At 48.1% G+C, this 21166-nt stretch overlaps 1 protein-coding gene across 12 annotated transcripts in view; it reads left to right on the forward strand.

Moving 5' to 3' along the window:
- LOC308177788 (rho GTPase-activating protein 7-like) overlaps positions 1-21166 on the forward strand; it is a 56341-nt gene that overhangs the window by 30560 nt on the left and 4615 nt on the right. For 8 of the 12 annotated variants that reach the window (XM_080555577.1, XM_080555572.1, XM_080555579.1 and 5 more), the window contains 11 exons: positions 9105-9176; positions 10161-10242; positions 10737-10800; positions 11419-12764; positions 13227-13397; positions 14109-14268; positions 14849-15047; positions 16071-16290; positions 18015-18129; positions 18424-19431; positions 20710-20894. In XM_080555577.1, the coding sequence (XP_080411703.1) occupies positions 9105-9176; positions 10161-10242; positions 10737-10800; positions 11419-12764; positions 13227-13397; positions 14109-14268; positions 14849-15047; positions 16071-16290; positions 18015-18129; positions 18424-18441 (2447 nt within the window). In that variant the 3' untranslated portion in view covers positions 18442-19431; positions 20710-20894. Of the gene's footprint in view, positions 1-20; positions 7663-9104; positions 9177-10160; positions 10243-10736; positions 10801-11418; positions 12765-13226; positions 13398-14108; positions 14269-14848; positions 15052-16070; positions 16291-18014; positions 18130-18423; positions 19810-20709; positions 20895-21166 lie in introns of those variants that run through there. The other 4 variants (XM_080555583.1, XM_080555575.1, XM_080555574.1 and 1 more) reach the window with 3 other exon arrangements.

Below are 21166 nucleotides of genomic sequence, written 5' to 3' on the forward strand. Positions count from 1 at the left end.
AGTTGCTTGAGAAACAAGGCGATCAAACACTTAATGACAGCTTTGTGAAAATATCATGTTTTCCAGGATTCGGTCCCTAACAATGGTCTAAGCTTTGGGGTGTTGGTAAAGTTATTTTGTGGTCCTTGGCAAGCTGCAGAGCTGGGAAATGAAAAACCCAGGTGAGCAGGATGCTGATTTTCTTGCCACATTTCCCTGTGGTATGGAAATCTCCATCAGCAGCCCCTCAAACCCCTTTTCAGGCAGTGGGTGTGGAGTCTTTTGACACCCTGTGACAATACCTTAACACCTTTTGTGAAACTGAGTCCTGGTTATTCCAGACTGTGTGAAAACTCTGATTTTGTAGGGTGTGAGCTTACTGTGTGTAGTCTGAGCTCCATTGAGGCAGAGGCTGATGCAAGGATCCCCCAGGTTCATTGTACTGAGGTATGGATAAAATGAGCCAGGATTGTCATTCCTTCCTGAAAAGCCTTCATCATTTCTTCACTAGCTATTGCTATATCATGCTATATCATCCTGAATTAGCACCCCCCCCCCCCCCCCAATGTAACCCTTTACGTGAATGTAAGCCTTTACATGATTAGGTACCAATCAACACCAGGAATTTTGCCGTAAGTTGACTTGTTAAACTAATTTAACTACCTAAAAGACAGAGAAAATAGCATTTTAGGGTTGTGTATCATCATTTCATGGCAAATGCCCAAAGGAAAATGAGAGTGGGAAAACAACTGCATGGTTTAATCGGAGCATTAATACCATATGCAAGCCGTATACCAATGTTATTCCCAGATTTAAATGATACATTCTGTCTTCCTAACCCAAGCACACAGCTGAGGATTTGATCAGTACAGGGTGTGTACTTTTTATATTGCTTTGGGTGGGCCTGGCAAAAAGCATTTTCTTAGCTAATCACAGCTAAAGACCATATATCACAACTCCATAATTTCTTTTGTATTGTGCAGTCCAGTACTAATATCAAATGTCTTTTTTATTGTGCCATAAAATTTGCCAGCTTAGGAACCAATTGAACTAAAAATAAATAGTAAGTCTGTGCAAATTTTGCATTTGATTACTATATGGAAAATTGAATTAATTCTAATGAAACACACCCATAAATTCCAATTTCATCATAATGATCCTTGGGTTAAATGAGCTTGGGTTAAATGAAATGAACAGCAAAATGCTTGACTTCACTTCTTAAATCCTCGTTTAGAAAAATCCATCCACAACCAGAAGAATTCTTGTTTTAAATAGAAAATTCTTGCTTATCCATTGTGCTCAATCTCCATTTCTTTTCTGCTGTGTCTTTGAGTTCTACACAGCAAAAGCCAGAACATTTCAAGTTGTGCTACAAAGATTTAGAGACACTGGAGTGGTTCATAGAGCTTGAGTTATCTTTTGACCTCTTTACATTAACGCAGCATCCTATCCTCATGTCTGCCCTATATAACTAACAGTCCAGGAGCTATAAAATCATTAGTGATTTAAAGTTAACTTCCAGGGAAATAATGTTAGATATATTAGTATGTTTGATATGTTCTTCTGAGACCCGCCTACTTGACGTGATGCTCTGTGCATTGTTGAATTATTTCTGCAGAAGGCTTGTTCAGGTTAGAAAGGCTGACCATGTATTTTTATTAGAAATTTATAATTTTGTATTGCTCATGGCTTAAAAAACATCTCAAAAGTTTTCCTTTCTTTCTTTTTGTTTAATTTGGTGTGATAAAACAGACCATCTACATTTAGAGCTTTTTTTCCTCCTATGTTAGGTTAGTAAAATTGTTATTAGAAGGAAAAAATAAAATCAGAATGGCAATGAACTGCATCAAATACAGACAAATCTGAATAGTCAGAAAGGTCAGAAATTGCACTAATTTTTTTAGTACACAGATTCATTGCTTAACTGCATATGATTTTTTCAGATCACGAACTATTTTTGTCTCAACTAAGTCTCTATAAACAAAATAAGAGTAAAGGTTCTCACAGTTCCACGAAAACCACTGCGGCAAGGGACCTAATTACAACACAGTAACCATGTCCTATGGCTGGCTCACATTCTGTAGCTGGCATCTGACATTGATTTTAATCATGGATCTCAAATTGTGTTCCATCTAAGTCAAATAGGAAAAAAAATTGTCTATGAGACACAGTATCTCCATTGCATGATGCAACATCAGAGCCTTAATTTGTTGTGTGCAGGGTAGAGGCAACATCATTCCAGGCATTTGTTGGGAAGGAAAAAACGAAACGGTAGCTAATTTAGTAAAAAAATCAGTAATCCATCAAAATGACACTGGCACAATGGTAAAATATGGAGGTAAACCAGCAACTTCAATAGCCGTGAAGTGTGGATTTGCCTGCAGTTATTCCTTCCCTCTAAATGAATGCAGGTAATAGGAATGAGACATCTATTCTGTATGGGTAGCTACGCTGTCTGATGCGATGGATCTGTCTACACGTGGCCTGTGGGGACGTCTGCCCTGTGGTACGGACAGCTGTTCTGGTTTCGGCACCTCACAGCCCTGCTCCCATGTGTGTCCCCACCGCAGTGCCCTGCGGGCCGGGCCAGGGCAGAGGTGGTGCCCCGAGTGTCACAGCCCCAGGCAGTGAGCTCAGTCCTGTGCTGGGGCACCGTACAGCCTCTGGTAACAATCTGGGGGGACACTACAGCAGCTTTCTGTTCCTCTTCAAGAGTAATAGTGTTAAATAATTCCTGGGCTTTCTGTGCTTCAGATCATGTTCTTCTAATCACTTGTGCTTTTGTTTCACAGTTTGATGCTTTTAGGAAATTCTCAGTGGTTTTTCTGACTCTGCTGCATATCTTTGAATACCAGCAAATGTCTTTCAAGTGTATTGACCAGGTAAAGACTGCATTGACCTGGGCTCTGCAGCTGCAGGCTGGCTCAGCGCACCTCAGAGGGGCTGATAAAATACCTTTCTCTGAAATATCACTTACTGACCTGCCTCTGTTGGGCTAAATAGTTCATAACACGTAGGTTGAACTTGTCTCACATGCAGTGCTATCTTTGGCATTTTGTAGAATTACGGAAAACCTAGTGCTACACCCCGAAAGAGCATGGACAATATCCTCGTTTGGCACTAGTTAATTCTGTGCCATGGGTTTATTGATGTTGGCTCCACTGGAAGCAAGCAGTTACCCGTCCTGTTACCTACAGTTCCTCCTAGGAATTTTACAAGTGTGTCTCAATCATGTACAAGGGTGCCGTAAAAGACCAGTGATAAGGAGCTGCTGCGGCAGAGGAATGTTGTATCTGCTGCTGTTGAACAGCCAGGAGAACCAAAGCACGGAGAAGCAACGGGCGTGAGATTAGACTGCAGGGAGCTGCATCTGCTGTCACCTTGGAGAAGGCTTCTCAAGTGCGGGTCTAGAAATTAGAGAGTTACACTCTCACTTCTAAGGTCGATGGGAGTAAGACACCTAATTCTCCTGAGCCCTTTGAAATTTCTGTAGAGCAAACGCTACCTCTTCTAACTTACGCAGAAACAATTAAAGGATCATCAAACACTGATGAGCTAGTTAATGTGATCTGCAAAGAAAATACCTTTAAACTTGTCCAGGTCCCAGTAACTGACAAGGGAGGCTAAGGACAAGGACCTGAGTAAAGATCTTAATGGCAGCTTGGGAGTCCCAGTAATCAGCTTGGGAAGCTAATGCCAAAGAGCAGTTAAAGATGCAATGAAGCTTGCCACAAAGTACAGGGATATATTGCAGTTCCCAGCTGTGATAACTGAAGAGTTGGCTGCGATTCCAAAATACCAGCATGATAGTAAAGAAGGAAAGAAAGGCCAAATATCTTGGCATTTTCTTTTTCTAGACATTCATATTCAATTATCTGTATGGAGCCTAATTTATCCTGGCAAAATTCCAAGCAAGAATCCTTTTTTTTTCCCCCCTCCATTAGGTTGATAAAATAGAATTAGTCTTTGCTATTTTGCATTGCACACGGGGCAACAGAATAAACATTTCCTCTTATTTGTGATCTGTCTCCACTTTTGGAGAGTTTGGTGGTTTTACAAGCCCCGACTGCTTACCCTGGTCGGTGCAAACACCCTGCTCTGAAAGCATAACACTTAAGCTGTCAACATTACTGAGCAGACAACACTTTCAGACTCTTCAAGAGGCGATACCTCAAGAAAAGACAATTTTTGAAGATCCCGTCATAGGTTACTATTAGGTTCTGGACATTCTCAGGAAATCATAGTGCTAGTGCAGCAAATGCATTTTTCATAGAGTGCCTGTAAAGTGCAATACCTCATTAGCAGCTATAAGCCAGAGGGGAGCCTACAATTTTTTATACCCCAGGCTATAAAAAGATGCAACTGGAAACTCATAATTTTATCTTCAAATGGACCCTGAAAAAGCCTCTTCATCTCCACCACTGCCAGCTCAACCAGTAACAGCAGCACCTAAATCACTGCAGAAAGAACCGGCGACTCATGAGCTGTAGGAAAGACGGATTGTGGAATTTGGCGTGTGGCTGCCAAGCGTGCCCAGGTCTTGTTGGCTCATTTTCTGGAGGAGGCTGAGGGGGACAGTAGTTTAGGACTGCCAGCGATGAGAGGAGGCAGCAGCACCTGCCTGGGCTGGAGCAGTGAGTTCTGCCACGCCAAATAAAACAGGTTTCAGAGCACAGGCTGTGGGCATCCGTTGTCTGTTGCTGTAGCAGGATTAGCACCAGGTGGAAAAAATCTTCCTATGCAATCACCAAGATTGGGAAAGAGCAAAATTCTTTGGATTTTTTTCCAGTTGCCTTCCAGGTTGGTGTAATATGTAATATGTAAAGCCAGAATCAGTCGTAACCTCTTTTCTGTTTGCCTGTCTGCACTTGCATGGCACGGGGAGGAGAGGCTACAGGAGTGCCTCGTGAGCTGGCTTTGTTGAGAAAAATCTGTTCCTTTTCACAAGCACTGCCCTTGGACCTTACAGAAAAGTTGGAAAGTAGTGTCCTAAAGCCTCTCCAACTGGTTACTCGCTGGCATGTTTTGGAAGAGATAGAGAGTTACACACAAACCCCTCTAGCAGATTAAGACATGGCCGCCAAGTGGTTCCTACCTGTCAGCACTGGCACACCACATTGTCTGAAGGTGGAAGCAGAAGTAGTGCATCCGCCATGACTTTTAAAAATCTCCTGAAAAACTGCTCTGAAGGTAGGAGAGCAGCAATGAGACCCAGTGTGGAAAGCAGTACGTGTTGGCCAGGTTTCCGACTGGGCTGGGGGCTGCTGGCCACCAGCTGCCCGTCCCCACACCTCGCCCTGCCTGTGCCATGGCTGGGCACTGGACGCGTGGTGGGCGATGCAGAAAGTTGAATTGCCACCAAACTGATCTTGCCAAGAAAAGTGAAGAGTTTTCTGCAAGTTTGGCTGGCTGGGCTTGCTCTCACAGGCTTGGAGGTGTCAGGGCAAGCAGAGGAGTGGAACATGAAGCTGAGAAAAGGAAGGAAAGACCATTCCTCTTCTGGCAGCAGATCTGTGCAAGTAAAATGTCATGCTGCATCTTGAGAGTGAGTCACTGCACATATGCTTCCAAGCAGAAATCTGCACCCTCCCCTTTTGTTTAAAGGACATCTTTTTAAAAACTGAAGTACAATTTGCCACTTTCTTTGTTAGTTGAAGCTCATGAGCATCTTGTAGCAGACGGCTGGCCTCTTTCATCACCTGCTTCTGGCTGGCTTCAGGTGCTGCCTCTCCCTTGCTGTTAGGAGAGGGCTTCTTGTGAGAGAGCATCCGAACCTCAGCACAAACGTGTCTTCACTGCAGCCTGAGCTAAGTGTGCAAGCAGCACACCGTGTTACCCGTGGTCATTCAGCAAGGGATTCAATAGGTGGCGTAGCATCTGGTTTCTGAGTGCGTGATGAGTCCGGGCTTGCTCTCCAGTTTGCCAACAGGATGGTGCTCAGCTGGGGGAATGCTGTGTGATAGGCCTGGAGCCCAAGGGGGTGAAGGAGAGGAGGCACCAGCCAGGCTGAGGTAGATGCTGGGGCTGCAGAGAGGAGGGCAGAGGAGCACAGGCAGCAGGCGTGGTGAGCGGGGTTGGCTGGGGCTGTTGGGGCAGGCACTCTGGTACAGCCGTCAGCTTGCCTGCTGGTGCCGGTGGGACTGGAGGGAACCAGCTCCAGCACAAAGCTGACCTGCCTGAAATAGCACAGCCGAAGGATCACACAGGTCACGTGTTTGTGTACTGGTTCTCATCAACATCTGGTAGTAACCCGTTACCCATGGGGAAACAGCTGACTTGGCTTGGGAATGTTGCTGGCGGCCCCTGATCTACAGTAGGATATTGGGGTTGCAGGAAACATTTTTTTCCATCCGCCTAATTACAAAATCAGTGCATGAGAAAGAGGTGCCATGCTGGAGTTGTTGTGCTATTCGTGCTATAGCATGTGTGCAGGTAGCAACAGAAAAATCTGTAAAAGAAAATTGTCATCCTCTTGTACGACATCTAGCTTGCAGGCAGAGATGCTGCGGTAGTATTTGGGGTTCTGTCCTTGCCAGCTTTCGGAAGGATCCCCCGTTTCCAGTTTCTGTTTAGGAAGAACTAACATCTCTCTAACAAGCACCTGAGCAGCTCCTCTAGCATGGAGAAGAACTAAGCAATTGCTATCAGCCTGTGTTTATTATTACATCTATTTTAAAAGCAGGTCAATGAACCTGAAATATTCTTTTGTAGTGAGCGTGCAGATACAGAAGTGGAAGGGAAACACCGCTCAGCCAACAAGGCTGCCTGGGAAGGTGCATGTTGGCAGCTCGTGGCGAGGCGGAGCAGGCAGGCTGTGGAGCCAAGCTACGGTCAGAAGGTGGGAAAGGGTCTTCTGCACAAATGGCTCATCTGCTATATTTGTTTTTCAAAAAAACCCACAGTGTGAGAGCCCTTTAATAGCCTCAGAGAGTCTTCAAGGCTGGTCTGGGAATTTCCTTTGGTCAGAGTAAAATTCCTCGGCATCCTTTCTGTTTATGATTTCAATTTCTAGCAGGACTGGGAGGAGGCAGCAGAGACGTCCCCAGGGTGCAGCGGTATCAGCAGGTCCCTTTTGGTAGTTATTTCAGCAGTGAAGGAATTGTAGTAAATCTAAATAGCTGTAGAGATACAGGCTATTAGTGTGCCTTGTTTGTAAGGCTGCTAACACAGCTGTGGCATTGCAACATGGGACTGTGCAAAGGCACCTTAAAGGGCCTGGGGATTTAAGGATCTACATTAGCAGAGAAACTTTCTCCTATGGAAGGGGCCACCTGTAAGTGTGAGAATGTCATCGTGTTTTCTGTCATCTTCATGGCTAAGGTCAATGCTAGCTGTGAAACACTGTCCAGCCTCTTCTTATTTGCATCACTGTCCACGGTGTGGTTTGCTCTAAAAATAGAGTTGTATTTTCAGCGTGTTGGGAGCTGGGGAAGTGTCAACACTGAGCCAGCCACGCTCCTGCGGGAGCTCGGGAGCGCCGTGCCCAGGCTCGGGCTGCGGGAGGTGAGCGCCCAGATGAGCACCCCTAGGGTTCCCCCCGGCAGAAGGGCGCTGGGTTTTTCCTTCATGGGCTGACCCAAGTGCAAACCTCAGCGTGCTTTGCTGTTGTGAAGACTCGTAGTGTCAGACTGGTCCTCCTCGTGGCTCTGCCCAGCAGATCTCTTCTCTTCTCTGTTCTGCTCTGTGAGTACAATGCTCGTGTTTTATCAGTCCCCTGCCTCAGTGCTCAGTAAATGCTGTGTTATGATAAGGATTGTGATAAATTGTGGTGCTGAGTGTAGTAATAAATGTAAGCACAGTGGATATCGGCTATTGTGGAAGAAATAATTAATTTCTGTTCTGCAGTTTGAAAAAAGGAGGCGTGCATCCTTATTGTGCTGGGTTATCGCTGTGTGCTCGGAGGGAGAAGCCGCAGCTCTGTGCAGGGAAGCCTTTGTTATGGGTGCCATTGTCCGAAAAAATCAAGGGCTACTGGAAGTAATGCTGAGTTTAGCAGTAGAGTAATAACCACAGGGAAGGTGTGGCAGTACCTGGTAAGTCTCTTTAGGCTGACACACTGGTGACTTACAACTAAGAGGTCTCAGCAAAGCAGGCAGGGAATTCGGGAGTTTCAGCACGTGGAGGAAGTGTCTCAGAGTCCTGATCTTTGAGTGAATGGGCAAAGAAAATAGACTCAAGAAACAGGCGTGTTCCTCCAGTCTAGCGTGCTAAATGTTAAGGTGCTTAGAAATATTGCTCTCTAATGAGCATGCTGAATGATAAGGTGCTTTTACAGCATTTCTTTCAAAGGAGTCGTTGCCTTTTGGTCAGTGTCTGTTGTGATGTGTGCTGGATTACACTCAGATGTGGAAAGCATGCCGTGTGGGATCCTTCTCCTCTTCAACAGACCCAGACCTTAGAGCCTGCTGGCATGTTCTCATGCTAAACGTGTTTATGTTTTTGAGGCATCTGGTGAGTGTTGTGTGATTCTGTGAACTTGTATTCGGCTTCTGCTCCTGTGGGAATGTTGCAGCGTTGGCCACAGGGCTTTATGAATTGTCACAAAGTGAGCAGTGAGTTCTTGACATCTGCTATGCTGAAGTGGCTGCCAAGTTGAGCTGGTAGTTGGCAAGGAAATAAATATTGATGGACCCTAGCAACAGGTACTCCTGAGAACCCTTGTTCTGGGAATGCTTAGGCAGTGTCCGTGTAATTAATGTTGCGATAGCATTTAAAGGCTATTTATAGGATTTGTTTGCGTCTTATCATCGTCTCAGAACTGGAGTGCATGAATGGATATGGGCACACGTATCACACACCCGGCCCTGACGACTCCTTTCAACATGTGACAGATGCTTCTCTGTCCAGACTTTGGGGCAGCTGATATACACTGATGTATGGCATCTCAAGTACACCTTCATACCTAGGCTCTCACGTGTTTCACATCTATCCTATGTCAGAATGACTGCTCCAGAGGTGTGTGCAGGTTAAGGATGTTGGATACAAGAAGTTCTTTCCTTTCAGTAACACACTGACAAAATGCTCAAGATCCTTTGAGAATCCACCAGATAAAACTAGTGTGCATATATTCCAAAGGCACTACTCTTGTGAGCCTGTGAGTGAGCAATTTTATGTTCTCATTGCAGAAATTGAAGCCAGAGAAGCCTGCGACTGGCTGAGGGCTGCCGGCTTTCCCCAGTATGCTCAGTTATTTGAAGGTAGGATCCCAAAGCGTTGTCCAGCAGCTGACACTGAATTTAAGTAGAACTGCTTACATAAATAATCTTTCAGAACCTGGCAGTTTTTACAGGAGCACTTCCAAATTCTGCAATAGCTTCATGCGGACCTATAGACAGTATGCAACACGGTGTGTGTTGTTGCAGAAGTGACACCTTAATGAAGCTGGCATGGACACCAGAGAATGCCACAGAGGACTAGATCTTTCCTGGTTATTGTTAGACTGCGACTCAGTCAAATTACTGCTTTTGTGATTTTTAGTTTCTTATACTTTACTTGATCTCTTTTCCTTAGAGTATTATTTCTATTAGAGTATTATGATGCACTGACTGCAGCCAAAACTCATCCAAAGCTGTGTAACCTGTGGTCTTGAGCAAGATACAGTTTCAATGGCATTTTTGAAAAAGGATGTTGGAAAAATCGTCTTGCACTCATAACTTTTTCAAACAGCCACTCAGAAGCAGTCAAACAGTCGAACAACACGATTTCTGCATGTTTTCATGTTGCTGAAGCTGCAAAGAGTGCTTATTATTTGTGGGAGAAATATGGATTTGTTGTGAACTTGTATAATTTTCTACAACTTTTGTGCTTATAACTTAAAAATATTCTTCTTTTAAATATGTTTATTGTTATAAACGTCACTGAATGTTAACAAAAGCTAATGTATTTTTAAGAGAGATTTTATCACAGGTCTACAGTTCAAAGAATTGACAGAAACTTCTGCCTGCTTTTATATCCACCTTCCCTGTTCAGTGCAAAATTAAAAAATGGAAGTTGAATGATAGAGCTAAATTTGAAAGCAGTATACCATGAACCTTGATGTCTCGCTTGCTTAAAGGACATTTGTGTGAATATATAGCTATAGAAGTAGGTTTTTGATTTATTTAACCTTTGCTAAACATGTGGAAAATTCAGAGTCTTTGCCATCATGACTCAGACTTCAGATTCAACTCTTTTGTTCACAGATATGCAGTTTCCTATTGACGTAAAAACTGTGAGGAAAGATCATGACTTCTTAGATGCAGATGCAATTGAATCACTGTTCAGGTAAATGTTAATTATGAATCACCTTTAATAGGCTCCAGAAGGTGTTTCACCTTTTCATAACTTAGCTTTCATCTTAGACTGACCTTCTCCACAGAGCTGCAGTCCAGCAGGTCAGCCCCCAGCCTGTGATGGTGCATGGGTTCCTAGGTGCAGGACCCTGCACTTGCCTTTGTTGAACTTCATGAGATTCCTCTCCACCCGATTTTTCAGAATCAATCATTAAAGCTCATTATATGATTTTAATGTGACTGTAACTGATTAGGTGCAGTCTTCCTTAGCTTTAAGATGGCAGAACTGGGACTGTGAACATCATGGGGTTGTTAGTGGGCACTGGTTATGGTAAAATGCATGGAGAACATCTGACAGTATGCCAGTCTTTGACACCAGTAATGCAGGCACAGTTTAGAACTTTGCTACTACTTTGTAACAAGTGTGTTTTCAAGAGGAAAAAATAGTTTAAATTTAGAACTTTCATCTTTGTTCTTACACCCTAGACGACTGAACACACTGAACAAGTGTGCATCAATGAAAGTGGAAGTAAGCCATCAGAGGAAACAGGTATGAAATAGTTAATTTTCTCAGTAAAAATGTGATTACTTGCTATATCAAAGAAAGAAAGAAAAAAAACCAACTGTTTTTAAAAGGTGTATAGATTGCTTGTTGCCTGGTGCTCACTTGGTGTGGGAGCAGTACAGCAAATGGAGCACCTGGTACAAACAGTGGGTGAGGCTGAGGTCTCCAAGAGGGTGTGCCAGATGCTGATGCTGCGATAGTCCCACAGCCAAGTGCTTCTCTACCTGAAAATGGATGAGTTTTAGTTGTAGAAGCATGAAGTGTTTGATTTCTTTGTCTTTAGGAAAAAAAAAATTAAAATCTCTGGATTTGCAACAAAACTGAAGTTTTCATCCTCCGATCAAATCTGTCATCTTTTCCCGTGGTAAACTTATCAGGTTTGTCAGCATGCTGAGATGTAATGTGTCACCTAACAAATTAGGTGACAAATTTTCAGCTAACAGAACAGACCCCAGGGCAGACCTTCAGTAACTGAACGTTTACATTTCCGTATGTGGGTCCTGGCGGCTTTGAAGGCAGTTGGTCTCATTTTTATTACATTTTTGATAATTTAAAGTTTCAAAACTTTGCCCTTGATGTATACCTTTTTTTCTTCTTTCTAAGAGTGATGACTCTGATGATGATGAACCTTGTGCAATAAGCAACAAATGGGCTTATGAGCGGTGCAGTCAGAAGTGGTCTCGTCTTGACAGCCTGGAAAGTTTCGCAGGACAAGAAGGTGCTGGTGCATCGGTCCCAGGCAGTCCAATACTGAAGAGCATCAGCAGTGAAGACACAATCCTTTTGGTTCATAGTGAGAAACATGATGTGTCCTCAATCCACAGTACTAGCAGTGGTGACAGTGACGTTGTTAGCTTCCCCAAAGCTTTTGAAGATGTGGAAACCAGCACGAGTGTCTTGAGTAAAGTTGCTTCAATGGACTCTGCTTTTAGTTGTTCACCTCCTCCTAGTGAATTTTTAAATATCACCAGTGAAGAGAAGCTTTTGGATAGGTCACCATTCAAAAAGAGGACGAGCCTTCTAAAGAAAATGGAGAAGTTGCACTTAAGGAGCTGCAACTTAAGGAGTGGTCAGTCAAAGGCCAAACCCATAATAAGCAAGCCTGTTCTTCTGGAAGGATTTAATGAAGAAAAAATGAAGATGCTTAACTGTGTAAATATTGCTGACCTCTCTGGCATCCAAACAAAGAACAATTCCTCCTGTTCTCCGGAGAGCTGCAGTAGCAGCAATCATTCTGAAATCAGCAGCACAGTGAGCACTCCAGGTCCCCTTATAAAACCACGAAGACACTGTGAAAGAAAGGGGATGTATGCAGAAGACTTGGAGTCTGGCAAGCTCTTCCTATGGAACAATGTATCTCAGCAAAACCTCAAAAACGAAGTCAAGTTACAGATGAACCAGATGTTTCAAGTACCACAAGGCCATAAGCCTGGCACTTTCCCTACAGCACTTACAAACAGTTCCCTGTCTTCAGTGGACAACTCTTCTGTCAACTGGAGAACTGGGAGTTTTCATGGGTGCAGAAGGAGCCGGAGCAGAAGCAGTTCCAAGGACCCCCAAGCCCCCAGCAGCCCCCTTTCATGCACAGATAACAGGCTGAGTGTATACGACAACCTGCCCGATTTTCAGTTTGATAAGTTGGAGGCAGCGGACGTTGATGATGATGATGTTTTTTCAGAACTGAACAATGTTATAGAAGATGTCAATGGTCTCAAAAAGTTGGTCGATCAATGGACACAGAAGTTCTCAGATGATGGGGATTTGGACTTTGCCAGTGACTTGACGTCTCTGTGTCCATCCTCCCCTAAAGAAATCCATCTTGACACAGAGCACTCGGAAGATAAGACATCAGATGTCCCAACCACTGAGGGAGAGAGCAGCTGTGAACTGGACAAGGAGCTCAGTTCTACAGAGCTGATGTACATAACAGACCCTAAAAAGACCAACAGGTCAGCCATCCTTGGGTTTCCCTAGCAGACTGCCCCTCTGGTAGCATTCCCCATTGATTTTCTCCACTGAAAAAAAAACTGTAATAGCTATTCCAGATCAAAATATCCCTGACTGAGTCTGTTCTGGGTAGCGGAGTCTGCACTGGTAGTGCCAGGCACTTCTGTTCCATAGGCAGCGTGCTATCTACATCTGCTCTGATCTCTGTTGAAAGTAGGGCTCTCACGATCCGTATCAGCACTGTTAGGCATTTGGAATCAGCTAGCTCGCTTGCTGTTTCTTATTGAAACTTTTGGTATGGCCATAGCACCTCCTGGAAGAGAAGCAGCTTGTTTAAATGCAGCTAATGGGCTCTTCAGGGAACTGTGGGTTGTGTAGAGTCTTAGGAGTTTTGCAAATGCAGGCAGAAAATTAACAGGGACAATGGGAATAGTCCTTCAGTTTGAACAACATTTATCCCACAGGCACAGGAAGCAACACTGGTCTGTGGAAGAGAGCGAGAACCTGGACAGCCTTTCCATCCAGGGTGACAGTCAGGCAGCTGCCCAGCTAGCCCGGACACAAAAGCTGGCTTTGTTGAAACTCACTACTCTAATGGACAGATACTCCCCGTCCAGTAAGCAGGGCTGGAACTGGTAAGTTTTCTAACATTAAAGCAAACCGGGTTGGAAAGAGAGAATTTGATGTAAGCAGCTGAATTCCCCTGTCTGTCTAGCTTACACGTGTCCACAGTGAGGAATTTCATCCTGTTAAGTCTTTGGCAGTTCCGTGGTGATTTCAGTGGCTCCAGGATTTCCTGTTACGGACGGCACTTCTGCTCCTCACTGATGGTCACAGATTGTTACTGGTTTCAAAGCACTTTGTAGTTTCTCTCTGAATTTGCAGGGCTTTGGCAGAGATACTTCACAGGACCTGAGGTGGGAGCTGACCAGGTGGAGAATCCATCTCCAGCATCAAGACCCAGTTTCAACTAAAGCAATGACACAGTCAGTCACTTGTGAGACTGGCAATGCCAGTTAGCATCTTGGGATAGGGGTCTGGTGCTTGAAGGAAGTGAAGAAAGTCTAGAAGGAAGTGAAAAAAGACTGCATTGTCCCAAAGGGAGGGAACGGATTTCTCGTGAGAGTTTTTTTCAAGCTAATTTCAGTTTTGACATGAGGAGGTCACTCCTGTCATGGGTCTTTATGATTTTCTCTCTATCTTACGTTGCCATGTGTACAGGTGTGAGGCAAAATTTGGGGATGTGGCACGTACAAGCTAAGTCCTTTTCCACACGTGTAACTAAAGTAGCAAGCAGAACTGTGCTGGAGGGCTAATAAGGTGGATGTACTGCTTTTTGTTTTCAGGACTATACCAAAGTTTATTAAAAAAATGAAAGCCTCCGACTACAAGGGCAAAAATGTTTTTGGGGTCCCCTTGCTTCTGAATGTTCAGCGAACAAGCCACCCACTGCCCAACGGCATCCTGCAAGCACTGGACTATTTAAGAAGCCACTTCCTTGACCAGGTATGAACTTGAAGCAGCCCAGAGCAGCTCTGTTCCCAAAAGGGATCTGCTCCAGAACCAGTCTCTGCTTTCAGCTTTTGAGGGGACTTCCTTGCCACCACGGGCAGAAAGGTGTGATAGGTCTGAGCAGGTGGCCTGCAGGGCAATACAATGCTGCTACCTTCTGGGAATACCTTTAGTCCTGTATCGTGTTCTTTGCCTTGCCTTGCTGAACTCATCTGCATTCGGTTCTCTTGGTGCTTTTTCCTGGTATGGTGGCACGTCTCTGCTCCCTCAGGAGGTCACACAGTGTTGTGGTTCCCTTTGTTCTGTGGTTGCCGGTAGTGCCAGAGCCGATGTGATGAGGAGTCTTGCTTCAGCTGGAATGTGCCACTAAGCAGAGATAAAACATACTCACTCATGGTCTGCCGGGGATGAATATCCTTGCTGCTGCTATTGATACAAAAATACATCAGTATTGCGTCCTGCTAGCATAGGATCTTAACTGTCAAAAGGGAAGTGAAGGATCAATTATTATTTGTCAGATATTTGCGTCCTGGTAACTCCTCTGTGTCTTTAATGTTTTCATTTTTCCTTGTAGGTTGGCCTGTTCCGAAAATCTGGTGTTAAATCCAGGATCTTGTCTTTAAGAGAAATGAATGAAGCCAGCCCAAACAACGTATGTTACGAAGGGCAGTCAGCATTTGACGTGGCAGATATGGTGAAGCAGTATTTCCGAGACCTTCCCGAGCCTATATTTACTAGCAGGCTTTGTGAATCCTTCCTCCACATCTACCAATGTAGGTAACAAAAGCTATAGTTTTCCAGTTCCTTGAATATCTTATGATACCTCAATATTCGGCTGTACAAGGCAGTGTCCAGACTGGAACTGATGCTGTGTCCCTTCATAATCAGAGGACACAAATCAGGCAGGACCTGTCTGAAAAGATGACCTCAGTGTCGATCTGGATTTAAACACTTGAGATCTGCATCTTGCAAGAGGTTTGTGTGACGCTAGTTTTCTTTTTGCATCTACAAACATTTGTGAGGAGCGCTACAGTTCCTCTGTCCAAAGGATGTGGAACCATTTCCTTCCATTTATTTTACACCTGGCTACTGTCCACCTCCTGTCTTTTGTACTGGGATAGAAACAGCAAATGGCTGAACTCTGCTCCCCATTCCTGTGCCATATGTGACTTGCGCAGGCGCCCAGATTAGTATATTTTGGAGATAGATAGGGAAGGTGGTGCTTTCACCAAGAAGCACGTTTTGTGTTTCCTGCGTGTGTGCATCTGCTGAAGGGAAAGAGCGGCAATGGTCTACCCTTTGCCGTGGTCAAAACTGTAGAAAACATTCTCACGATGGGGATTCCTGGCAGGGTGAGCCTCACCCACCCTCCTGCAGGAGCTGTCAGGCACAGGGTCTCACTGGGCTTCAGTGAGAGCATCTATTCTCTGCATGCTTGAGGCTGAAAGGAGAAGGTACCATAGGTATCTACTCCAAACTATCATTGCAGAGTAACATTTTGTGTGGAGAAAAGCCCCTCTTTGGATTGTAATCAGAGCCAGTTCAACATGAGCTCATTAGTAAGGCATTCAAGAAAAAAATAAAGACAAGAACTCAAGCACCAGCATCACTGGATATGTGTGCATATTGACAGGCAGTTGGTGAAAACTGTACTTGTGTGGTGTGAAGGTGACAATGGCCTTCTTGTTGTGAGCTAGAGCTTCAGTTCTTGTAGTTTCAAAGTCTTGCCTGGCACTCCTTTGACAGATACTTCCTTTGCAAATCACGTGTGATTTCCATCATTTTTCTGTTTTCAGACGTGCCGAAGGACCAGCAGCTTCAGGCTGTCCAGGCTGCCATTCTCCTTCTCCCAAAGGAAAACCAAGAAGCTCTGAAAATCCTCCTGTTCTTTCTACGAGATGTGGTTGCTTTTGTTGAAGAAAATCAGATGACCCCAACCAACATCGCTGTCTGTCTTGCACCATCGTTGTTTCACCTCAACACCCTGAGACGGGATAGCTCCTCCTCCTCCACTCGGTATTGTCATCCTAGTGCTGGCACTGCTGCTGTCAGTAGTGTTCTCAGCTAGATCAATGCTTTCTGTAGCTGGCCTAGGACAAGTGTTTGCTTTTAATGGGGACAAAGTGTGTGTGTCACAGGGGTTGTCTCCAGTACAGTTGTTGAGGTCCAGCAGGAGCTGACCACAGCACACGCAGAGCTCTGGCGGCTATGGGAAGGCCCTCGTGTCCTGCTCCTGACGAGTTTCCACGCGAGCCAGCCTGCCTCTTGGTCTCTTTATGGCTGCCCACAGGTCCAGTGCCCCGCCTGTGCCCACTGCCTGCATGAAGGTGGTGCTGCCACGGGACGTGCAGCTCCTGCACTGGGGACCTGAGCCTGGTGCAGCCCGAAGGCCCTGCAGATACCTGGCAGATTGTAGCAGCTGCTGGCACGCGTGCTGCTGGGTGATAAGGGGCTTGTGCCTGCCAAACCGAGCCACGGGGATGCTGTACATTTATCTCAATAACTAGAAGTATCTGGGTTGCATAACATTGCCCGCTTGTACGTGCAGGGAGGAAGGTGCCCTTGGGCCAAAGCAGACAAGTAGTATCTCGGAGAGCATTCGTGCCTTATCTGGTCTCCTGAGGCAGTGCTGTTTGTTTGCTTTATGCCGTGCTCCTGCGTATGGGCAGACACGTATCAGAGCAGAAAAGGACAGCTGGCTTTGATGGCAGCGCTGTGCACCCATCAGTGTAGCCAATTAATCACCTCACATGGCGCTCTGAAGCTGAGGACTGCTTCCAGAGAGCTGCAGAAGCTGTCAGATTTGCTGTTGGCACCCGTCAGCGCAATAACACAGGCTCTGGAGAGCACAGAGAGGGCAGAGAAAGCACGCAGGACCTCAGCCTGAGTGCAGCTGGAGCCTGGGGCTGCCCAGGTGCCCCTGGGCTGAGGCAGCGCAGGGCAGAGGAGCTGCGAGGTCGGTGCCAGGGCCGCTGCAACGCGACAGGGCTCAGGGCAGCTGCTCCGTCCCCACCTGCAGCCCCCTCTGAGCGCCTGGAGAGCGGGCTTTGAGATCTGTACCGCCTGGGTTTACTTCAGCATGGAACTGTTGGGATCACAAAGGGAAGCTGAGGTTTCTCTTTGCTGTCACTGTGCAGGAGGCAGGTTGCTTTGAACCTTTTGCTTTTTTTTGTAACCGGGCATTAAGCTGCAGTGCAGGTTTCAGACTTCAAAGGAGAGGCTGACAGGTCTGGCTCGGAGGCGCACAGCTGAGGACACCTCTTATCTCCTGACGCATTTTTCAAGCTGTTTGGCAGGAATGCGCGTGGCTAGATGCATCAGAAGCCAGGATTAATGATGTCATATAATGATTATGAATTAAAAGAGGGGACTGTTTTTGAAATCTGTTAAGTGTGGTTTGAGCCAAAAGGTTCTGCGTGGGCTTTGCGTGGAGCCTGATATTTGAAGGCTGCACGCAAAGTAATTTGGGGTGATTTCTGTCTTTGGCCAGGTGTGATGATGTGTTTTGGGGAATAAAACGCCTTGCCTTGCAAGGGCAGACCTTGCTCCTGGTCAGTTCTGCCTTGGGCACATTCTGGGTATGCTGGGCAAGAACGATGGCTGTGATGTATCTTACTATGTGAGGCGACGTGCGCCTCATGCAGAACCTCCTGCTGAAGCTGCTGGTTTCCAGCCCCACATTGTGCCTGTACGGCCCAGCCTCTTGTTCACAGCCTGCCTTTTGCCTTCCCCATCCACAGATTGAGCCAGAGGAAGTGCAGCCTGGGGAAGCCGGACCAGAGGGAGCTGAGCGAGAACCTGGCAGCGACGCAGGGCTTGGCCCACATGATAATGGAGTGCAATAGGCTCTTCCAGGTATGCCGCCTGCTGTCACAGAGCAAAGCGTGGGGCAGGGGAGGGGCGTTGCCACCCTGGGCTTGGGGCCAGCTCAGCACTAATGCTGCCGAGGGCTGCCCCCTTCCATGGTGGTGCCGTGGGGCAGAGGCTGCCATAATGCTGTGGGAAGCCCCAGCCAGGGCTGACCCTCCTGTCCTGGGGGGCGCTGGCAGAAGGTGAGGTTTGGCTGCTGGGGCCTGGCTGGAGTGCCGCCAGCCATGCCTGTGCCTGGCCGTGGACCCCATTAATCTGCACCTGGCCCTTGACCCACAGACTGACTTCCCGGCTTGACCTCGGCCCTTCCTCGTCACTATGGACATTCCTGGCCATCACTGGACTGTGGCTCACCCTGGTTGCTGTCACCGGACCCGATCCTGACCTGGCTTGCTGCTGACCCACCCTCCTGGCTCGACCTCGGCTCTTCTCACCCCAGATGTGTGTCTGATGACTGGGACTCAGCTGGCCCTGGCTGTCACCCCCAGTAGCCCTGCTGGCCTGGCTCAGGTGGCATGGGACTGGGTGGCTGTCCTGTGGCCTTGCTGTCACACCCAGCCCCCGGTCCCTTCCTTTGGGGAGCCACAGCCCTTGGTGCCCCCCAGCTGTCAGCTCAGGTCTCACACCGCCCCGAGCAGCAGGGAGCTGCCTCCCCTTGGCTCCCCCGGGCTGCGAACATCCCTGCCCCATGGCTCCCGCCAGTACTGACCCCAGCCAGCCCCACGCTCCTGAGTGACACCTGCCACCCCCTGCCCCCAGGACCCCAAACTGGCCAGTGACCTGCTGTCCATCCCAGCCCCACTGCAGGTCCCGATTTCCTCAGTGGCGGCCTGAATGCCCATGCCCAGCCCTTGCCCCCGCCCCCCCGGGGGTGCCCTGGCACCTGCTGCCTGTCCCCGCAGTCACCTGTGCGCCACCTGGGCTGGCCTTGGGCCAGCGGACATCCTGCACCCTCCTGCTGCGACCAGGGCACTGCGAGGGGCCACGATTGTGTCCCCCACTCCACCAGGGAGGGGAGGGTCTGGTGCCGGGACTCAGGGACAGCCCAGCCAGGCTGTCCCCTTCCTGCTGGTGACTGTGGGGAGAGGCCTCAGCCATGGCCATGCCCGGCCCCACATACCCGGCCCCAGACCCGTCACTGCAGCTGTTCCTGGCCATCGCTGGATCGTGGCTGACCCGGCTGCTGTCACCAAACCTGACCCTGCCTGGCTTGGCCTCATCACCAGCGGATTCCCCTGATGGCTGGAACCGGTGCCTGGCTGCTACTGCGTGCCCAGCGCCGCTCAGGTACCGTGGGGCGGGTACTGCCTCGGGAGGGCACGGCGGGGGTACAGGGGCGTCTGCAGGAGCTGGGCAGCGAGCACCAGCGCTAGGTCACATTTGGCTTGCTGGCGTGGGTCAGAGTCACCAGGCGTGTGTGTGTGTAACTGCCGGATCAGTGCTGTCTGGCTGTCATAGGTCAGCCCCCCCCCCCCCCCCCCCCCCCCCCAGCTGACGTATGGGGAGGCTGTGGGCCACTTGTCACAGACATACACGTGTAGCTTATTTACATCTCTCTGTATACCTGCATTGCTGTGTATGTCCATACACAAAGATACACACACACGCAGCAAGCAGCTACATCAAGCCCAACACCTCCTCTGATAGTCACACAGCCTCAGCTCTGTGCTGCTTTCCCTCGCACAGCAGAGCGCCCAACAAATCCCAAAGCAAAGGCAGCTTTCAGGAGCCACGGCCAACTGTTAGGCAGCCTGGTGCGCAGCTTGGGATAGATGAGCAGAGCGGCTCGGTGGCCCTGTAGGGATTTAGAGCACTGCTGCCGCAGGGAAAGGCATTTCCCCTGTGCCATCCTCTTGAGGGAGCGTAGTCATCGGTCTGCTCTTCCCCTGGGTTTCCTGCTCCTCCAGGGAGAGCTGCCGCCTGCCTGCCATCCGGCAGCAGTGCTGGCAGCTGCTGGGGCTGCGGGAGCACCGGCTGTCCCAGCTCCTGGCAGCGGTGCCAGGGGTGGCACCTAGGAGCAGACTGGCCCTGGCATCAGGGCAGGCCCAGCCACACCGTGCTGAGGGAGGCCAGCTGTGCGGGGCAGGGCTTGCTGTCCTTCGGCTGCCTCCTCGCTGGGGCGAGCCACAGACGGACATCGAGATGGGTATCAACTCACCGGGCGAGCTCAGGGAGAGGCTGGGCAAGCAGGGGGAAGGGGCGGCTACAAGAGACTGGTGACAGAGCGGAAGGAGGAAGCCATTCACTCTTCCCTCCTTCGAAACCTGATGGTGGACAAGCTGCCAGCAGTGAGGACTGGGTGTGGTGCTGCTCTGCTGGCGTTCTGCAGTGCTCTGTGCAGCTGCATGCTTGCAGCCTAACCGCTGGCCTCTGAGAGGCACTCAGGAAGCCACCCCTTTTGGGGTGCTGGTGCCCCACCTGCACATGCAGTGATGGGAATGTGGGTTCTTGTAGGTGGTACACCCCCCAACAGGACAACAGAGTTCAGGCTGTGTTGTTTTACAGTCCCCCGGTGTTTTACATTGAAGTTCAGTCCTTGAGTGCAGTGTTTGCTCTCTTCTGCAGGTACCTGCTTGCTGCCTCGATCAGCTCACTGACACCGTTCATGAAATGAGCATCACCAGGGCCTTGCACTGCTGGGCTGGGATGAAACTGCTCGGCTCTCATGAGAGCTCCGTGCTTAGCTGAGGGATGCCAGAGATAAGATCAAAAGCTGGGTGACCTGCTCGCACGTGGACTTGGCAAATAAGGTAAAGATGATGCTGGATATCATCAGAGCAAGGTCAGCTCTGGGATTGTGAGTGACTGTACTGTGGTTGGGCGGTTTCCCAGAAGGACACTTGGGTGTTCTGATAGGCCTCAGCCCTCCAACAATCTGTAGGCTACAGCAGAGCAGCCCTGGGGGTGGGCATGGGCCTGTGGGGTTCAGTTCCTGCGCACAGAAATGCTCTGAGCTGTGTCCACAGCCTCTCTTGTCTGCCTCTGTACCTGCAGCTTCTGAAGTCATGCTCCTGTGTCCCCT

Source organism: Anser brachyrhynchus, assembly GCF_964034855.1.
Source record: "Anser brachyrhynchus genome assembly, chromosome: 14".
Lineage (NCBI taxonomy): Eukaryota > Metazoa > Chordata > Aves > Anseriformes > Anatidae > Anser > Anser brachyrhynchus.